We start from the raw sequence: 21,888 nt of genomic DNA, 5'->3' as shown, positions 1-21,888 counted from the left end.
CACCCGCTCCACCGTTCACTTACAGCCCATCAAGTTCGGAGGAACGAGGCGGAGCGAAAAGAGAAGTCCCTGTGGCTTCCAGATTAAAGCAGAACCCGTCTTGTCTGTTGTCGACCTGTATGATAAAAGAGTGGAAGAAGCACATTTTGGCAAATCGATTTTTACTTACTGTAACTTATCTTCATCATATTCAGTGTAATCTCAATCCACCAGTATTACTATAGTCAGTATAGTGTAATACTCATGTATTGCAACATGTTCAATAAAGGTTTTACTTTGAAAGTCACGACCGGAAAATAAAACACTAGCAGCGAGTTTGACTGAAGAGGTCAGTAAAATGTTGCGAGATAAGCATGTCCAGTCCAAGTAGTTGATGACAGCTCCGGGGTAACACCGCTGAACGGCCCCGCGACGCTGCCTACTGCAAGCTCTCCAAGCCTGGTAAGACGGCTACTTGCGAGCCAAGCAGCTATCCCGTTGCCTCGATATGTACAGGAGGTACGCCACGGCGAAATCTAGGAATTGAATATGGTCTCGCGTTCTGGCCAACGCTTGTCGCCTCAAACACGTAATGCAATAGGTTTTCGGTTTTGTCTCGCGTCGGGCCACATTTCGGCACCGCACACATCGCAGTTCGAATCACATTCGACTTACGCTACTTAATTTGAGTTCACCTGTTCTTATTGGACCGGAGTACACAACTGCACTTCATTGTCACGTTGTACACGTGTTTCTTTACTTCGCATGTGTCCAAAGAGTTGTTGAACAGAACGCGTGACGTATTGTCCCTCAATTAAATTCCCTCCTGCGGCTCAGCGGGGCGTCCTGCCAGGCCCGGGTTCAGTACCCGGGGTCTCCTCACCAGTAAACGACCTACTGAACACCTGTTTGAGTGCAGTGGAGTGCAGTACAGGCGGCCTCGAGTTGTGTTCGCAGTGGCTGGAGGAACAAGCCGAACTTGAGCTAACAAGTACATAAAGAGGCTGGAGATGCATGACACCGTGTCACCTGTCCGCGTCCATGTGACAATGCATGCCACTTTAATTCAATTTAATTGAATAGCTAAGAATCACAAAATACAAATTTGCCTCAGAGGGCTTTACAATCTGTACACACATGACATCAGTGTCCCAGGACCTCACATCGGAAAACCCCCGAAAAAAAAATAGAGAAGGCTTTACAGGGGAAAAAAGAAAGAACCCTTCAGGAGAGCAACAGAGGAGGATCCATCTCCCTGGACAGAAGCAATATATGTCACGTCACCAGAATGAACAATGTAATAGAGTTGAGGCATATTCAATAAATATGACATAAATGATTCATATGAGTAGTAGATTTGAACCACAATCCAGATAACCACAATCACTATCAGGTTGAGAGGACGAGACAGGGCCGTGGCAGAAGGCAGGACCGGCTCCAGACAGCCACGGTCCATGGCAACTTGAGGCGAGGAAGCACAGAGAATCAGGTGAAGAAGTAGATTTAGTAATGTGCTTTGAAGAGACAATAATTTTTCCCAAAGGAGAGAAAGTCTGAGGACTATGAGTCTATTTTTTAAAATAGACGAAGTCAGGACTCTGCAGGATAGTTTAATGTTCATCGCAGTTTGAATTATGTAGACTTTGATTCTCACAAATCAGGTTTGGTCTTAGTAATTTTTGGGGAATTCCTCTAAATACTATACTACTATAATACTATTGAGAAATATAATTTTGCTCTTTGAATACCTTTTAATAAAGACGTGATATTGGGATGGAATGTTCTATCTTATCTTACTGTCAGTTTAACTGTCTGCCTGTCCTGTTAGGTTATCAATATGGCCTCATGGATTATTCAAATGACTGTGATGATGCTGTCTGTCTTCACCAGCAGCAGCCAAGGGAAGAGGGACAAGGAGCTCTACTGCTCTGGTAAGTCACCAGTGTTCTAACTGGAAGCAGACATGCAGTGTATCAGGTGTGTAAGGTGCTTTCTTGAACTCATTGTTGCATCCCCTCGTTGATTTGAAACTGCTTCGTAATACAAACAAAGCTCCTAGTAATACTGAGGTCCATTCCCTCTCTGTTAACACCCTTAAAGGTGTTTGTTTTCAGTTTGTTGATACATAGTAATATTATCTAGGAATTTGGTTGGACAACATTTTTTTTAATTTCAAGCATCGCATTGGATTTCTCAGTAAAACAGTCTAGTTGACCCTGTTTCTTTTGAAAAGTCATGTTTCTGTCCATATGACCTCATGGAGGAAAAGTTTCCTGTCTCAGCTCCACTACACTGATACCATTCAAACTACTTTGGCCTTACTCAAACCCTTATCATGCTGCTTTGACATATTTCAAACTCCGGCTACAGAACTTATCAGTCCCCACTCTACAATCTAATCTTGGTCTTTACTTGCTATGTGCATAGTGCAGCGTTAGTATATTGTAATGTACAGTAAATTTCCCCCCTCTTGGGATGAGGCGTGCAGCCTTTTTATTTATCGTCAAATGAAGGTCAAACTGTAAGCAAGCTGGACCTAAATGTCTGTAATATGCTCAGTATACACTCTTGCACAATGTCAAACCAGGAAGTATCTGTGGAAGGCCTACAGTATACTGTGTAACATCAGACTATATTTGCACATCAGTGTTATTGTATCAGTGCATATGTTGGTCAACAGGCAACACTGTTTTCGTGGTCAGTCCTTTTAATAACCATATTTGAGAGATACTTTTCAAAAACGCATCCAATATGTGTTTATGTCACATGGAGACCTTTTGATTATATATTGTTGGGTAATGTTTTTAAACTAAAATATTGATTGAAAATCCTGAGTCCCTTGGTTTCCTCAATCATCTTCATCCAAAGTAAACATGGTGAAGCTTTAGAGTCATGAGACTGAACATTATATATTATATTGTATAGTCAGAAAGTCATTGTCATCTGTTTCTTCTGAAGAAAATTTCCTCTCCGCTGTTCTCACTGTCACGTTTTTAAAAGCTACTTAGATACATGGAATTTGACTCTATATAACTATACACTATATACAATAAACAAGAAGAATGCAAAGACATTCAAGACAACAGTACTCAACAAAGTGCAAATAGTGCCTTTTTCAACAACTTAACATGTACCTATCCACTGACGTTCCCTATGAGCTACACTGAGGTTTACCTATGTTTCCCAGCATGCAAGGCAATTTTGGATGAATTGAACTACTCGATCAGTCAGGTGGACCCAAAGAAAACCATCAACGTTGGAGGCTTTAGACTCAACCCCGATGGAACCATGAAAGACAAAAAGGTACAGTACACTGCCTCTTCCATCTCTGTTACAGATGGGGGGGACTGGAGTATATGCTGGTTTACACTTGGTCACAGCAGCTCAGTGGCACATCAACAGGTGCTAGTCCAGGATCCCTAAGGACAAAGCACATCCAAAGTGGAAATACTGACTTAGAGAAAATACACAACGCCAAAACTTGCAGCAGAAGACAGTGAGAGTGTCTTCAGGGGTTACAGATCAGTTGTTTAGTATTTTATCCAACTGCGTAGGTTTGCATAGTGTCCATAGGGACTAGTCACGAGCAAAGTTTTGGAAAGACACAATTGTCCCCACCAATATGGAAAAAATATTTGGCACAATCTATTTGAAAACTCATTTATAGTACTATCTATACTATGTTCGTCGCCCATTTCTGCATTTCCATTGCACCTTCGATGCTGTCATTTAATTGACTGTAGTAGTAAGTCAGAAACACTACAAGAATCTTGACTTGCAGAATGAGAGCCGGCAGTACTATTGACATGGTAAGCTATTAAAATATGCCAGGAAATATGCCAGGAAATAATAAAGCCTCATTTAGTTTGGTCTCAGCATTTTGTGCTTTCTAGATAGGAAAATGCCACCCAAAAAGAAAAGAGGTATATGAAGTCTTTTGCACCGGAGGGTAGCTATCAAGAAGCCCAGGTCGTTGTTAGTTAGCTAGTAGTAGGCTAACTACCCACACAGTGCAATCCTGCATTATAAAGAATTACCATGCCTTAGCAATGAAATTAAAGGACGTTTGGGGAATCTAACCTTATGTCAGTGTTACACCCTTAAAACAAACTGCCCACAAACACATCCTTCTTCGGTTTTCAACTTTTATTAAAACAAGTCCCAGGTTAAACACAAGCACACGTTTTGGTCTCCAGCCGCATACTGCATGGCCGTGTCTACTACCGAACACTTGCGCACTTCGAGCACTGACTGTAGCATCCCCGGCTGAATTATAATCTGGAGTCCTGAAATGATGGTTCCTAAATGTTTATTTGAACACACTGTAAGAATGAAAAGGGGAAAAAACGGAAATAGCAGTTGGTTAGCTTCACCACTGACAAACAAAAACCATAATAATTTAAACTGTATTTTCTAAAAAATAAACTTGAAACAGTTACTAACCTTGTGCCCACATTGTCCAGGTGCTAAGACGAACACATTTGTAGGCTTTATATAACTAATTCCGTCATCATACGAACTTTTCATTTCGTCGCGTTTTTACCTTTAACTTCCAGTTTTATGCCATCAAAATAAAAGCGCAACCGGAAATGCACCAACTGCCATAATACAACTTCAAAATAAAAGACATTACAAAAAAAGGAAACAAACTAATAAACACTTTAACTCTCAGAGGTCCTTTACACTTACTTTTAGTGCTTGGGGCGCCACACTGACATAACCAGCAGAATCCAGTGCACTGAAAGTGCCCGGATGGTGCAGTGCAAACGGTCAAAAAATGCAGCGTAAAACGATGGACACTACTCGCACTAAGCGGGCGCCATTTTGGCTATGTAGCGGAAGAGGAGTCCTTTCCGCCAGCTTTTTTTTATTAATTAGGGCCCCAGCACTGACGTCAGAGCGGAGGAACTATTGAATTTCAAATGTTTATTTGGGCCCGAACCGCTGACAACGTCAGAGCGGAGGAACTATTGAAACTCAAATGTTTATTATAGGGCCCGAGCCGCTGACAGCGTCACAGCGAAGGACCTATTGCATTTCAAATGTTTATTATTAGGGCCCGAGCACTGACAAACGTCAGAGCGGAGGACCTATTGAATTTCAAATGTTTATTATTATTAATTTTTTCGCGTTATTTGTTGTCATTGCATGGACAAACGAGGTCCTTGAGATAAGCTTACACCATTCAAAATTTCCACACCTTTTCTCTCCTCCACATCTGATTGGGGTGTCAGAAAAGTCGAAAAAATTTGCTTGATAGCACCCCCTTTGGATGTAAAAGTTATACGTTTTTGCCACCTATGTCCGATTGACTTGAACACTTGACTTGGCACACATGTCCGGGTGGACCTGCGCTGCAAAAAAAAACCCGAATAGGACCCTTAAGCTCCGCCCACTTAGATTTTTCGCCATTTTGAATTTTGTGAAAAACACTTTTTTTTCCAACTCCTCCTAAACGCTAGTTCCGATTCTTACGAACTTTCTGTGGGTCATTGTTGGGGCAATGTGATCAAACGATATCTTAAACTTTCTTGATATTGCATTGCGTTTAGAAGAGACGAAATAACCTCTTTTGGTGTGGCTCAATACGTCAGTACCCATAAATTCCAACTCACTTGACCGATCCTCACAAACTTTATAGCATATGTCAATAAACATATGCTCGCAGCTTTAATTTATTTATATCCTCCTGCCGCGATTGTGGAGGTGTCGCAGTTTCCACATGGGTTAGAGAAAGGGCTACAGCAGGGACAAAAATAGGGCAAGAAGTGCGTTTAATTTGTCAGTTTTAGTTTCAGATTTGCGGACGTCACTTCCCGCTTAATTTCGCGGGTGCCGCGACCAGATTTGCATCCGTCACTTCCGCCAATTGCTTAACGTAAGTGTTCCATTTGAGACAGCGCTTATCAGCGACAGAGTGCACTACAGGTGTTAGTGCACTGTATTGGAGTGCACTGTATTGCAGTGTACTTTGTGAAGTGTTCAGTAGTAGACACGGCCCATGTCTTCCTCGCTCCTCTCTTGAATGCCCACGAACGTGAAAAGGCTGCGCGCGTGAACGGGTGCGCACGGGCATGAACTGCCGCTAGTGCGAGTGAATGGCCGCTCTAACGTGTTATTATGGTCGCGCGCATGCGTGAAGGCGTGTAGGTTACTTTGGTTACAGACGTCAGGATTAACAGCTCCACTGACACTCACGTTCACATTCTGAGGTTTAACAGATGGTGTTGTAGACACTGCAACACAATAATATCAGTGGTCACATCGATTGAGACTGTGGATCAATGGTTTGCAAGTCCGTCTTAGAAGCAGAAGATCAGTGGTTAGAAACCCACCTTTGCTAATTTTGATCTTTTTTTTATTTTTTCTTATGCCAGACTGGATACCCTGGCGGGCCGGGCCGTATGTTTGACACCCCTGATTTAGATGATGCAGTTTTCCTTTCAACTTTTCCAATTATACATTAAAACGACAAGGATTTTCAACAGTTCAGTTGAATACTTTTGAACTGTCACACTTTTCAGCCGGTATTTTGCCTTTTCTATATTTTCAGCAATTATTTTCTATTTATTTAGAAATAGAAAATTCTATAATTAATTTATTCCGCCATATTCATATATATTCAGCTATTTTTATATATATTCAGCTATATTTGCGGATGGACTTAGTGATGGACTTAGTGGAGTTAGCTGAAGGATGCACGGTGCATACAACATACATGCATGGTATTACGATTAAATGGATTACATTCAATCAGTATTAAATTATTCCTGAGAAGGAGACATCTCTGACTACACAGTCACAATATATAGCATCAATGTATCAATACTACTGCTCAGATTTCACAAATACTGCAAATTGTGTGTACAAAAATAAAATGTTATATTATACATTGTCGTCTGCAGTAATATCTCTTCCTACACATTAATTTTACATACTCAGAAAACTTTTGTTTGGTACAGATCCCCAAATAACACCATAATAATTGATATATCTTTTTTAATGAAAAAGAGACTAATGATGAATATAAAATTCCTTCTAATGTTGCAAAACATTTAGCAATTGCAATATCAATCCAAATAATCCCAATTATTTTTCTAATCGTTCAGCACTATTATGCACACTGGGCTTAAACCACTGGAACGTTGTACTGTAATAGTGATCAACGCCATGAATGAAGCTTTAAACTAGTCGAGGCATCCTTCCTACAATTATGAAATAAATTACATCTGGGGAAAGTCCTTGCTGGCAGGATGTTTGTCGAATAATTGTATTGATCTCTCATCTTGAACTGACAGATCAGTCCTGTCTGTCCCTCTCTGTCAACTGAACTGATATCAAACAATGAAGGTATTACTGAAGTCTCCTCCGAGTAAATGTGTGGTGTGTGTGCGCGCGATGCTGTTTGAGCACAGTGAGATTATGGATCCAGGTTATTGTTCCTGGTCTCATGAGGTCACATCCCTCTGGATTCTGCACATCCCCTATTGCCCAGGGACCCGGCTATCATGATGGCCACAGCTCTGCCATTGAGCCCCTGGCCTTTAATCACTGATGGCTGCCCTGAATGCTGTGTGCAAGTAATAAATAGGGCTGGACCTAGACCCACAAGGTAACTGGTTGTCACCCTTCTGGTATGAGAATCGTGTTCATAATGGTGTCCCTTGATCTGTCTTACCAAAGAAAAGAATGGAGTATATTGGGCTGGATTCACAAACAGCGCATAAGTAAAAATCTGTTACGGGCGTTTTACGTACTAATCCAGGATTCATCAATATTAATAAAAGACATTTAGAACTGCTTCAGACCATGCGTAACTACAAATAATAAAAACCCACCAGCTGTCTAAATGTAAACGAATACCTTTTGAATAGAAGCATCTCGTATTACAACCCATTTATTTAGAAAGCTTTAATAGACAATATTTAAAAAAAATTAATTACTGTGTGAAGAAATGCGATAAATAATAAATTGACACTCTTTCATCCTCATCAAATATTGTCCTCACATTTTCCAATGAAATTTCTTATGATGCTATCACACACAAAAAAGAAAATATGATTTGATGTTATTGTCGTTATATAAATGTAATGTATGGTGCTGTTAGATTGCTGTGAGGCCATAATGTTAATACAGCAGTGAAAATGTTGTTTTTGACAGGCTTGATTAATTTTAGAAAATGATGATTGCGAGCAATAACAAAAGCAATGAAAATGTAGCACAATTATGAAAATACAAGAATATTAACTAGTTGTAAAAATAGACTAGATGTGGCACTACTTACCAGATATGATGAAATAATTCATCCATATTATTTTTTTTTTGTGATCAAATTGTTATTGACAGTGAAGAACGGGACAAAAATCCTTTATTAATCCCACAGTGAGGGAAATAATCTCTGCATTTTACCCATCCTTAGTCATTAATGAGCTTTGTGCTGCTGTGAAGCAATGGGGCATCAGTGTGTTGCTCAAGGACACTTCAACATGAAACTATGGGGAGATCACAGGCATCCAACCGGCTTCCTTTGTAATTTTTTTTTGCCAAATATGAGTTATTTTTTGCACATATATAACTTTATTTGCATTGTTTTAACAAAGTGATTGCACATGTCATTAGTTTTTGTCTGATGGAGCAATCTGGTTTACATGAAAGGGATTTCAATTTTCTTTAATCTATTAATTAAAAAAGCACGGATGGAGGAGTCTCAAAGTTGAACCATTTTGTTCCGATGTTGTTGGGGCACTGGGGCCCGAACATTTTGCTTCCTCCAAAGTGGGGCATGACAGAAAACATTTGAGAACCACTTGTATAACCTGACAAGGACCCAACATTTGCAAAGGTGCTTAGAAGATGAGGAATGAAAGTATGGGCTTTGTGAACATACAATAAAATGTTGTCATAAGGAAATTATGTGACTGGTGTCATTGAAAGTTATTGGAAAGATAGATGGATTTTCTCTTACAGTTTGAGCAAGTGATTTAAGTGATAGAGCAAATAGAAAGGGGCTAAATGGGTATCCTTGATGACAAGAACGTGTGAAGTGAAATTGAGGAGAGGCAATCCCATTCGTAACTGTAGTAGCCGTGGGATTTTTATAAAGTAGCTGGATCAATTCAATAAAGTTTGTCCCCAATCCTAATCTTTCCAATACTCCCCATAGATAATCATTCAACGCTATCAAAGGCCTTCTCTGCATCTAAGCTAAGAAGAGACATGCTATCTTTCACCACATCAATAATATGCAAAAGGAAACGCATTTTATCAGAAGCCAGTTGTGTCTTAATGAAGCCCGTCTGGTCACAGTGAACTAATTTAGTCATATGAGGTTCAAGGCTAGATGCCAAAAAGCGTGCCAACTTTTTAATCTTGGCAGGAAGGATAAACAGGGGTTTGGAGTTGCTGCATATAATCGGATCTTTTACCTGGTTTAGGTAACATGGCGTTAATGTCTTCTAAAAAAAAAAAAAAAACATTTCAATAGAAGAGTTGATCCTATTCAATAGAAACTGGCCTAACAGATCCCCCAAAAAAAGTTAAATAAAATTTGGAGGAAATACCATCTCATGCTGGTGATTTCCCACTTCATCTCTGCAATGGCATCTTTAAGTTCAGTCAGAGTGATTCGGGCCCCTAAGTTATTGCACTCCTCCAGAGAGAAAGTTTTTGTAAAAAAATTCTAAAACAACTCCTTAATAAAAGTACGTCGTTGTTGTCGTCGTTCCGAGTCAATCATGGAGACTAACTAGTTGACATTGGTATTGTTCTTAGATAGTTCTTACATCTGACGTCTTACTCATCAGATCATTAGCCATTCCAACCCAAATCCCACACTTGTCTATTTAAGACAAAGTGTGAAGCGAGTGAGAGCAAAAGTCTAAAGCAGCATCTTCTTTGTTCTGTCACTTGACTGTCTCTTGAAACTCAACCGATATGATTGATATGACACCATATATAAGATAATTAATATGGGCAACTTGTAGAATATCATGAATCGCACAATTTCAGTAATTATTCCCAAAATGGTTTTAAGTAAATCTGGACTAACAACATTCATACACTGATGGGAGGGGCTACTGTTCCACCTGCCCATCAAGACAATCTTAACGTCACACATTCCTACACTGAAGCCACAGCTACAATTTACAAGTTATTTGGGGTTAAGTGTCTTGCCCAAGGACACATCGATTATAGACTAACAGAGCCTAGGATCGAACCGACTATCATATTTCCTTTGACATTTCCTTTGACATGATACACAATTTTCTTAAAGCAAGAAATTACTTTTTGAACGTATCTCAGAAAACACTAATTACTCGACAAGATATATATGGCAATTAATGCGATGTGAAACACTTCAATGTCTTTAAGCATTTATTAAACAAACACATGGATTAATTGAATTGAATCAGACATCTCTTTCACCACAAATAGTTAAGAGGTCTGACTCAGAAGAAAAGTTTAACAGTCTTATATACATTACCAGTAGGCGTACAGAACCTGAACACCAAAACTTCCATTCTTGATACACTATCCCACATATAGGAAAAAACAGGTATTTATTGTATTAGTGTAACATGTTATATCAAAAGTACTGGCATAAAGCGGAACCGAAGCTTTTCTCATGACGTTGCAGTGCAGCTTCTCCTCAGTTGAATAAAGTGAGCATGCAGCGTCAAGCATTAAGTCTGTGTGCAGAGCTCAAATAGCTCACTAGGTGTTTGTGTGAACAGCTCACTGTGTGTGTGTATGGAGAGCTCACTGTGTGTGTGTGTGTGTGTGTGTGTGTGTGTGTGTATGTGTGTGTGTGTGTGTGTGTGTGTGTGTGTGTGTGTGTGAGAAGAGCTCACACGGTGTGTTTGTGAAGAACTCACCATAGCTCAGCTCAGCCTTGCTGGTGAAAACCGTTTGGCTTGTTGTCATGCTGGAGTCCACCACGAAGGGATAGTGGGGTTCCGCCAGGGGGAGCTCCTCCTTTGCCCTTAGCTGACACAAACCTCCACCTGTTGCATTGTTTGGTCAATCAAATGTTACTGAGCCCCAGAAGAAGCCAAACCTTGATCCCATGCCCTCCCGACTCCCTCCTTTTCAGAAGCTTTTGACCTAGTGTGAATCAGAGAGGGAGGGATGTCACAGCTTAGATGCCATCAGTGAGGAGGATTTGTAGGTTTTAAGTCTCTGCTCTTTGGCCTCCTCACAGTAGGACTTCCTGGGGGCATGGGGCTGCTCCACGGCACAAAAGTGAAACCTGCCTGCTGCAACAATGACACTTTTAAGGCCTCCAAAGACATTGAACTTAGTTGGAGCGGTGAGCTGATCTCATGGTGTCCGGTGTGAAGTCATGCATTGAGAATGAGAGGATGCACAAAGACCTGCTGACACAGTGACACATAACATCACGACCCAGAAATGACTGAGGGAGGTGACATGCAGTTTAGTGATTCTGTTTTTTATCCACGAGGTGTTGGTTCTCTGCTTGTTCGTAAAGGAATAGTTCAACAGAATAAATGAACAAGAGACATCACCACTGTTCATCTACCGACATCCTCCATTTCTTGTTTGTTAAAGTCATCAACAGGAATGTACAAAAGACAGTTGGTGGTTTTAATGGGACTTATGTTCAAACTCTGGGAAGAGTCATGTCACTGAAAACAATGACATTCAACAAATATTCTTACTTGAATATGCCTCTAATATTACATTCATATACATGCACACTGTCAAACGCCACAGTCAAACGCCATACAGTATGTCCTACAGCGACACCATGTAACTTAACATTTTCCTCATTTTCCATGTAGCTCATGTGCTGTTCCCTGTCACTATTCTTCAGTTTCACAAAATACAAATAAAATGACCAGACAAAATGTCTACTAGTTGGTTCGTGTGCAACACAGAGCTGACCATGAACAGGCAAGAGGCTGCAGTAAAAAAAACAAACAGACGATCACACTCTTCCTCAAGGACAGTATCCATCACTGAACTCCCTATAAAAAATAGTTCCCGCACTTATCTCCTCCTGAAGCTACAATTATTAATATGTTTCTTTTGACAGAGCCAGGCTAGCAGTTCCCCCCTGCTTTATGTCCTCATGCTAAGCTAACCATTTTCTGACTCTGGAAGGATGTTGATCTTGTCATTGGATTCATGGGGAATGAAGCGGCATCATTTTTCAAAAAGATGTCTTACCACTTCTCAGCACTGTACCTTGCATCACCTGCTTTCCATCCTTGAGCAGCTATAGGCTCTGACGTAATGCTAAACTAAAGATGTCATTTACAGTCAAAATTGCCAGCTAATTACAAATGACTTCACTATTTCTCTCTTGTCATAATGAAGTAATATTATTATCATCAAACCATTATTGGGAACTTTGTTATCCACTTATCTATTTAAATGGCATAATGGTCAAAATGACATTTCAGCTTCTTCCACTTGCCGCTTTGATGACACTATCATTATTATTATTAATTTATGGGTCTTCATTGGTCCATAACACCAGGACAATGAAATTGAAAGCCCCCTGTCCACAGCGGTGCAATAATGGCTCCTTATCCAATGGGAATTGAATGGAGGATAGCATCCCTGAGAAGCCTATTCTCTGGCCTAACCGGTCTCCCCCCCCCACGCACTGCACCACCGCCCCCCAGCCCTATTCTTCAAACAACACTGTGACTGACAGCTCCCTTTCACGGGACTCCGACTGGCAAGGAAAGGGTTTAATTCCAAACCATTTTGTAGCATGGCATGATAAAGACTCAGAGCCGAGCACGGCTGAGATGGACCGACGTTCGTTGGATGAGAGAGGATTTAGTTTGAGTTTAAACTTAAAACTCAGTTTTATATATTTCATGAGAAAAGGCACCTTTAAGCCGTAGTGGTGTCCTGTAACAGTTCTGATGTAGTTTGATTAATCTAATGGGCACTTTCTACCTCACTACATTTACATGACAACCATAGAAGCAGCTGTCCCATTGGGAATTAATTACAGTAGTTCAGATTAGCTTCACTTTGGCTAACTGCAACATGTAAATGATACTCACCTAATAATGCATCAATAATAACGTATCACATATCATCATATAAATCTCTGGAAAAGAAATACATTTTTTATTTGATTATTTTACACTTTTCGTACTTATATTGTACTGATTGCAACTAGAGTATTTTTATTTTTGAAAGTTTTTATTTTTTTATTTGGAATGCTGAACGTTTACATGTGTACTTCAACAGGAGGAGCCAGGAAACTATGACATTAAATAACTGTATGTGTGTGTGTGTGTGTGTGTGTGTGTGTGTGTGTGTGTGTGTGTGTGTGTGTGTGTGTGTGTGTATATTGAAAACTACCCATTCAAACTATGTTAACAATTATATCTCTTTCATTTGATCTGTCTTTATCGATCTGGCACTTACTTTATCAAATTTCTAAAACCTTAAAATAAATTAAATAAAAGAGTAAAATTAATATTTGCATGCATTAAAGTTCTGATAAACAAACCAGGAGTCGGAGCCACCATAACACAAAAGAATAAAATCTATATAAAATCTGCCTATGAATTATAGAAACCGTTGTTGAGAAAATTGTAAACTATAGTTTGACAAAATAAACCTAATAAATAGAAACCGGAATATAAATACAAAAGTTACAAATTAATAATGGCCGTCTCCGTGACAAATAAGCAAACCATAATTTGGGTTTATTGTAGTTTGGTTGAAAGCCTCAATAAGATTCGTAAGCAGACCTTATGGTGTCACACGAGCAGCGACTCGCTGCTTCTCCTACTTTAATAATAGGAAGGAAGAAACAAAGCATTTTGTCCATTTTTTAGATTGGTTTATTGATCAATAAAGTAGGTGATGGAAACAATCAGCTCTACTTAAATCTGTCCTTCAAATATGCGAGACAAGACCAAATCACTAATGTCCCCACTCAGTGGATGATATGTCACCATTGTGTCAAAGTCATCACAAACAGATTGTGATTGATGGGTGAACCTCATCGTCATCAGCCTGCGTGACCTACATCCCTTGGTGCCGCCCTCCGACCTTTGGCCCTGTGCTGTAACATGTTCTGTTCACCGGCCACTTCCTTCCTCCTCGGCACAAAGCTGTTGTCAAGCTCAAGGGATCGCTATGCTGAATGAATCCAAGTTAAGAGGTGGGACGGACCTTCAGCACGGGCGGATTAGACCCATTTTGACTATTCGTTGAGAGCGGAGGAAGAGGCCGATTGATGGAGAAGGCAAAGTAAGGAAAACAGATGGTGGAGAGGCCCTGTGTGTGCGTGCGTGCATGCATGATGTAATCAGTAGGCTTGGCCCGGAAGGGAACATGGTCAATACTGAAAAAAGACAAAGGGTTCAGGGAATAATAAATCTGCACTGTTACAAGATTCAGTTCACCAGCAAGATGAACAATCCTTTTCCTCTCTGGTTTTACCCCACAACCCTCCCCTATTCCCACCCAGTCAGCTTTTGCCAGCAAACCTAAGAGACAAGGAATTTTTCCTCCTTTCATAATTGGAGGAAGGACCAAGTAGAAAGGGCCAAACGGAGCAGCGGAGGCAGTGCGGGCCTGAGAAAAGGAGCTGTTTACCCTGCACTTGGCTTCTGTCAAGGCCTCCTGATCTCCATCTCCTCCACTGACCCCACCACTTCCAGGAAACTACCCCCATCCATTGGCCTTTCTCAGCCCGCTTAGGTGTAAAGAGCACCCCATCCTCACCCTTTTCAGTGCCCGTCCTGGCCTCATCCCCCGGGTGTCACCTCTGTTACCCAATCTCCTTCCGGTAATGATGGGAGCAGGGATGCACCTGTCTTGACCCGTCTAGACAACAGCGCCTCGCTGTCTTGTCCTCAAAGGGGGAGTAGAGGCGATGGTTTTGGCAGAGAGGTGGGGAGGGTATGCTCAGGTTAAAAGTCAGAGTTGGAGGGCGAGGTTTGTTAGTGAGGACGGAGAAAACGCAGCGGAAATAAGAGGTCGCCCCACTGACCCACACAGAGCCCTGTGGTGTAACAGGGCTGACCTCATCACAGACTCCTTTTCTACACATCAGATGACTCTTTCTGTTATGGTTGCCATGGCACTGTCACATGTGCCATCTTACATTTGGAAATGTATTTTTATTATTATAGGTTAGTAGTTTTTTTCTATATCTCAGCATGGTCTACTTGTGTTTATCAACATTCAGAGGCATTTGAGTTCGTACAGGAACATTGTGGTGATGCGAGGAATGCCATGAGAACCAGACCAGACCTCTCAGACTACCAACAGCTCAGTCTGGTCTCCATGTTCTTCAGGTCCCTCTGGCTCGCTCTGAGTCTCACCTCAGCGAGCTCCTTGATGGGGTGTGCGACAGCATGAGCGACTACGCCCTCCATGTGGACCCCGACACCCAGCACAAACAGTATAGGAGATTTGCTCCCAGGAGCAGCGGGGCCACCGGGGACTTCCCTGACTTCAAAAACTTCCAGTTCGATGGACCCGAGGCCTCCAATGCCCTGAAATTCGCAGTGAGTGCAAACATGCAGAATTCCAGTTTATTTGTGATAGCACTGTAATGTGGACTAGAGTCGTACGTGTCGGTCGGAGGCTTCTGCAGAGCCGGACTGGTGTCTCCAGCTTAAGTCTTTCTAAAGTCTTTAACATTAATTTTTGCTCTACTCTATTTTGTCTATTTTTTATGTTTTTTTATATGTGTGTGTGTGTATATGGTGTATATACGGTATATATATATATATATATTAGGGCTGGGCAAGTTAACGCATTAATATCGCATTCAATAACGCATTCAATCGATTAACGGTGTTAATTATTTGATCATGCGTTAACTGCATTTTTAAAAAATAAAAAATTTGGGGGGGCTTTTACTTTTAAGGCGAATAATTTTGGTCCGCTCTTCCGCTTCCGTAGCATTACCGGACTGTTTGCCGACTTAAGCCCAACGTGAAAGCACGTATTGTTCTGTAGTTTCTGTCCTCAACGAGCACCGTGCGAGCGAGTCGCCTCTCAAAGCGGTCAGACTACACGCAGCTTGCGCTGCAAGCTCAGCAGACCCGGATTGAACATGAATCGCGCATGCGCAAAGCCGCCGCTGATACCTGTCAGCTGTCCTTCACATCTCCACCTCATTCAACCAGACGTCAGTGCACTTGTTCAAGCCAACACAGACCCATTTTGACTATTCGTTGAGAGTTTTCACAGTAAGAAAAACTGAACAGAAGACATGAAAAGCACTTATTGCTTTTGTATAAAGTAAATCAATGTCTGGTCTTTAACATCTTTAAGGTAAGCAACAGACTGAACATGGAAAAAAGAAGGAGTGGTTTGTCCCTCACACTGACCCTTGCTACTGAACAGTACCTGTTCAGAAAAAAAAGAAGAAAAAAATTATGAACTATATATGTACTTGCTGTTGCTCCAGAGTGCTGTTATATTGTTCTGGTGACATTACTTTAAAATAAAAGCGTGCAATACACTACTTTTTTACTTCATTGTTGAATTTGGCGCATAATGCGATTAATCGCAGAAAAATCATGCGATTAATCGCGATTAATTTTTTTCAACTTGACCAAGCCCTAATATATATATATATATATATATATATATATATATATATATATATATATATATATATATATTTCTATTTATATATATAAATATTATATATATATATTACAGCTGTGAAAAATAATGCGTTAAAGCGCTATGATTAAATTAATGCGTTAATTTTTTTAACGCATGAGCAGAATGAGCTAATATATACCTATTGAACTATTTCCGCTCTAATTCAGCAAGATATATATATATATATATATATATATATATATATATATATATATATATATATATATATATATATATATCATATACACTCTGCGGGAAGACTTTGTCCTTTCACCAGCACAACCAGTGAAGCACGTTGGTCGGCGAGGAGCGTTCAAGTGGAATGCGTCAAACCAGCCTCACTGAACAACGTAGACACCTCACTAAGTCTGCCTGTGACAAGCTGAGCAGCACAGTTGCACTCTGAAGAAACAAGTTTGGCATAAAACATCGCCGCATCAATAATCAACTGAAATTTCAGTGCCAAACTTTTTTTTTGGTAGTTTAGCACAACTTATTCTTTTTTTATGAACAAAAGATCGTGTAGATGCTTGACAGGGTGAGCGGGATGAAACGATAATGGGGTTCACCTGATGGCCTATAGTCGCATTGTTTACAACAGCAGCCCAATGTATAAATGACAATGTATATATCCGTCTTTTATCATAAATCTTTATGTTTTTACTAGAGCTGTGAAAAATAACTCCTTATCTCATTGTGATTAAATTACAGGATTTATGCGTTAATTTCTTTAACGCATTTAACGCATGCGCAGAATGAGCTTCCATTAGAGCGGAAATTCAACTATTTCCGCTCTAATGCAGTCAGACGTAGATGTCAGATGTTCACTCTGCAGGGAGACGTTGTCGTTTCACCAGCACAACAACCTTTAACATCTCAACGCGCAGCATGTTGGTCGGTGAGGGGCGTTCAAGAGGAATGCGTCAAACCAGCTTCACTGAACAACAGAGACCCCTCACTAAGTCTGCCTCTGACAAGCTGAGTAGCACAGTTGCGGAATATATATTGTTGAGGATGAGGGGTTCACCAAAGTGTTGCAAGTGGCAACGGGGGACCCGAGTGTCAAAGCACTGCAAAGACGCACAATCATGACAAAAAATTCACCAACTGTATAAGCTGGAAAGAACAAAACTGGAAATGACTTGGCTGCTACGGAACATGTGGCGCTGACAGGGGATCACTGGACTTCTGTGAGTAATGAGAATTACCTGGTCACCAGACGTCCTCTTTTTCCCACACATGTCTTTTTTGGAGACAAAAATGCGTCCGGCAGGGATTCCAAAACGTCCGGGATTTTGCCTCGTTGGATATTTGTTTTTCTCTGAGTCTTTCACTGACTAGTTATTACGCTCTTCCAAGTTTTGAAACGGTATCTTACGTTCATCTTCTTGCGCGAGCTCTAACTGTAGAGAGAACTGTTATTGGTAGACTGATCTCAAGGTTGCCAGATGCACGATAATTATCCTCCAAATACAACCATTTGAGCCTTTGATATGATACTACGCCATCACCAATCTGGCAACACTGAGCACCTTGTCACCTACACTCGCGACGAATATCCTGTTACGCTCTGAAGAAACTAGTTCGGCATAAAACATCGCCGCATCTATAATCGACTGGAATTTCAGCGGCAAACTTTTTTTTGGTAGTTTAGCACGACTCGTTCTTTTTTTTATGAGTTTGGGTAGATGACTGTGGCGCGGGATGAAAACGATAACGGGGTTCACCTTATGGCCTGCAGCTGCATTGTTTACAACAGCAGCCCAATGTATAAATGACAATGTATATGTCCGTCTTTTATCATAAATCTTTGTTTTTACAAAAATATACAGAGAATCTCGTTAATATGTGATTAATCATGATTAATCCACAGAAACCTGTGATTAATCTGTATAAAAATTTTAATCATTTCACAGCCCTAATGTGTGTGTGTGTGTGTGTGTGTGTGTGTATATATATATATATGTGTGTATGCAGTGTTTCCCCTAGGTTTACAGCTTCAAAAAATAATTGCAAACACTTTGAACAATGAAATTGAAGAACTAGAAAATTTCGCAAGAAATTTTGAAAGTGTGGCTACTACTGCCGTAAGACGTCGCAATATATAGCTTTTGTTTCTGACGCCCGTCTCTCCTCCAAAGCACTTGAGTTGGTTCGTGTGTTAAACTGATTGGCTGATATGAAGCACCTGTGTGCTGCCGTCGTCATGGTGACTAAGTGAGCGCCAGCAGACTGATTAGAGGCAGAGTGGACTGTGGATTTAAGGAAATAAACTACTGAACGTCCTGAACACACACAAACGTATATGAAATATCATATGACCCTGTTAATGATCACAGTGTTGACAACTACACAATATTAAACACACGTAAACGTCTTTGTGTGTGTGTGTGTGTGTTTGTGTGTGTCTGTTTGTGTGTGTGTGTGTCTGTTTGTGTGTGTGTATGTGTTTGTGTGTGTATGTGTTTGTTTGTTTGTTTGTGTGTAAGTGTCTGTGTGTCTGTTAAACTGCCCTAACGAGAACACCTGTGGGTCGCTAGATCAAAGGTTGCCATGGTGATGACTTCAAAGGGACTTCCTTACGCTGAGCTTAATAGACCTAAATGCTGTGGAACTCCTTTCAAACTATTTTTAAAAAATAGTACTTTAAAAGCTACTATGGCTTCGATATCGCATATTGAGCGTTAGGAAGACCTGATAAATAGATACTGTGACTGGTGAGTCTGTACGATAAAACATGTGTCTGTACGGGCGATTTACAAATCAGGTATGAGCTTCAGGGGAGAAGTGGTTTTGGAGGGAGATTTAACATTGCGGCGGATGGCAGAGCGAGGTGGACTTGCTCTCACATTCAGTCCGATTTCAAGACATCTGAATCTGTTGGATTCCTATCGACCGCAGTTTATGACAGAAGACAAGATTTCCAACGTTTTGAGCTATAAATTATGCCCAAAGAGTACACGGTACGGAGTTTACGGCAAATTAAAAAAAAAAATTCCCACAAGAACTGACGTCGCTCTGCCCTCTCAGTATGACATCACGCACTCTGAGCTGCGCAATACACACTCATGTAAAAGAGAGAAAAGGCGGGAAAAAAACATAAAACTAAAACAATAATTACATGAACACTGTACTAGCTATCAAAAAATGTCCAATTAGGCAAATGAACTCAAGCCTTTTGTCGACGTTTTAAACTTTAATTCATTTCTCTACCTCCTATTATGGCGAGTCACTATGGGCACAAAGATGAGTGTTTTTTTGCTTTTTTTGCGGCGAAACCCCATTCAAAGTCAATGGGAAAATTTCTCGCGATTTTCGGGAAAACGGCCGGGCGAATCTCTTAGAAAAGTCATAGCTCACGATTCCCGTGCAAGCCGCACGTTTTGATGTATTTTGACGCATGTGCTGGCAACGCTGTGGGAGGAGTAGCGGTCCAAACTTTTGATAATAATAAGCAACTAGAAAGAGCATTTCCTGCTGAAAATGCGTTGGAATGCAAAAAGCTGAAGCTTATAGCTGAAATATTTGAAAGAAATAGCTGAGTATAGCTGAACATAGTGGAATATAGCTTAAATTAGCTAAATATAGCTAAATATATTTGAAAATGAAAGAATAGCTGAATATATGTAAAAATAGATGACTATATTAATATAGCTGAAAATAGCGGAATAGATGAATATATAAATAAATAGCAAATCATTATTGAAAATATAGAAAAGGCAAAATACCTGCTAAAATTTTACAGTTCAAAGTCATTTAATTGAACTGTTGAAAATCCTTGTCGTTTAAATGTATCATTGGAAAAGTTGAAAGGAAAACTGCATCATCTAAATCAGGGGTGTCAAACATACGACCCGGCCCGCCACAGTGTCCAGTCCAACAGAAGAAAAAAAAAAGTTTTTTTGAAAAATTGAAGTCTGCCATAGGTGGGGTTTAAACCACTGACCCTTTGCGTCTAAGACAGAGTTGCTAACCACTGATCTACAGGTGCAGTTGGTGAAACACCTGATATTATTGACTCTCTACAAAACCATCTGTCAAACCTCAGAAGGTGAACGTCAGTGACGCTGTTAATCCTGACGTCTATAACCAAAGTGACCTGCACACACGCGCGCACACACACACACGAACGTGCACGCGACCATAATAACACGTTAACGCGGCCGTTCGCGCGCGCACGGCCGTTCGCGCGCGCACGGCCGTGCACGCGCGCGGCCGTTGAGGCGCGGGCGCACCCGTTGGCGAGCGTTTACACGCGCGGCCGTTTCACGTTAGTGGGTGTTTACGTGTGCTGCCGTTCACGCGCGAGCACGGCCGTTCATGTGCGTGACCCGTTCGCGTGTGCGGCCGCTTACGTGCCCACAGACCAAAGGGCTGCTGCTGGGGACGGACCTGCTCTCCCATTCAGTCGGACTTCAACACGTCTTAACTCTTGGATTCCTATCGACCGCAGTTTACGGCAGAAGACAAGATTTCCAACGTTTTGAGCTATAAATTATGTCCAAAGAGTATACGGTTTGGAGTAGAGAGCAAGTTTAAAATATCTGTATCGCCAAGTGCCCACGCTCTGGAGTATGACGTCACCGCTGTGAGCTGCCCAACACACAATAATGAGAAAGGCAGAAAAGGTGCGGAAAAAACATAAAACGAAAACGCCTACAGTTAAAACACTATAGGAGATATCAAAAAGATGAGTTATACAATAACAGCTAAACGTTTTGTCAACATTTTAAAGGTGGAATGGTGTCTCTAGCTGAAGGCATGACAGAGCCTTTCCCTTTTGAAGTTGAAGAGTTGAAAGCGGATTTGAAGATGTTCTTCATTGGAAACCATTCTTTTTTTTTATAAAAAGCTGAATAATTTTGAAAATTGAGAAAATATGAAAAATGTAAATATTTAATATTTTAAATATTGTCTCAAGCTCAACGTATGAAGAAACTGTAAACGTTTGAAGTTGGAGATGATTTGAAGATTTCCCCATTGGGTCCCATTAAAAAAAAAAACATAAAAAGCTTAATAATTTGGAAATTTGAAAAGTCAGAAATATGAAAAGTCATAGCCATTGTCTCCTTAAGTAGCTGAATATTTGAATAATTGAACTTTTTTCTGTAACTGGAAATATGAAGGACTAGTTACGGTCCAAAATACGGATGGAAGAAACAGTTTAATAAAGATTTGAAGAACAATAGTTGGAATGCTTGCAGCATTCCAACTAATAAGCCCGCAGGAGAACATGAAGTGTGCTTGCAGCATGGGGTCTATGACCCCATGCGGCTGAAGCCA

General features: G+C 40.7%; 1 protein-coding gene across 2 annotated transcripts in view; it reads left to right on the top strand.

The window, feature by feature from the left end:
- The first annotated feature begins 320 nt into the window (after window positions 1-320).
- cnpy1 (canopy FGF signaling regulator 1) overlaps window positions 321-21,888 on the top strand; it is a 45,959-nt gene continuing 24,391 nt past the window's right edge. For both annotated transcript variants that reach the window (XM_068600136.1, XM_068600129.1), the window contains exons 1-4: window positions 321-441; window positions 1,808-1,910; window positions 3,167-3,282; window positions 15,279-15,491. In XM_068600136.1, coding sequence (XP_068456237.1) covers window positions 1,817-1,910; window positions 3,167-3,282; window positions 15,279-15,491 — 423 coding nt within the window. In that variant the 5' untranslated portion in view covers window positions 321-441; window positions 1,808-1,816. The remainder of the gene's footprint in view (window positions 442-1,807; window positions 1,911-3,166; window positions 3,283-15,278; window positions 15,492-21,888) is intronic.

This window comes from Clinocottus analis, unplaced genomic scaffold (genome assembly GCF_023055335.1).
Source record: "Clinocottus analis isolate CAN_PGR_092001 unplaced genomic scaffold, fCliAna1.0.p SCAF_11, whole genome shotgun sequence".
NCBI classification, from domain to species: domain Eukaryota; kingdom Metazoa; phylum Chordata; class Actinopteri; order Perciformes; family Cottidae; genus Clinocottus; species Clinocottus analis.
Note: the sequence above shows the minus strand (reverse complement) of the source record. Positions and strands in the feature narration are given on the sequence as shown.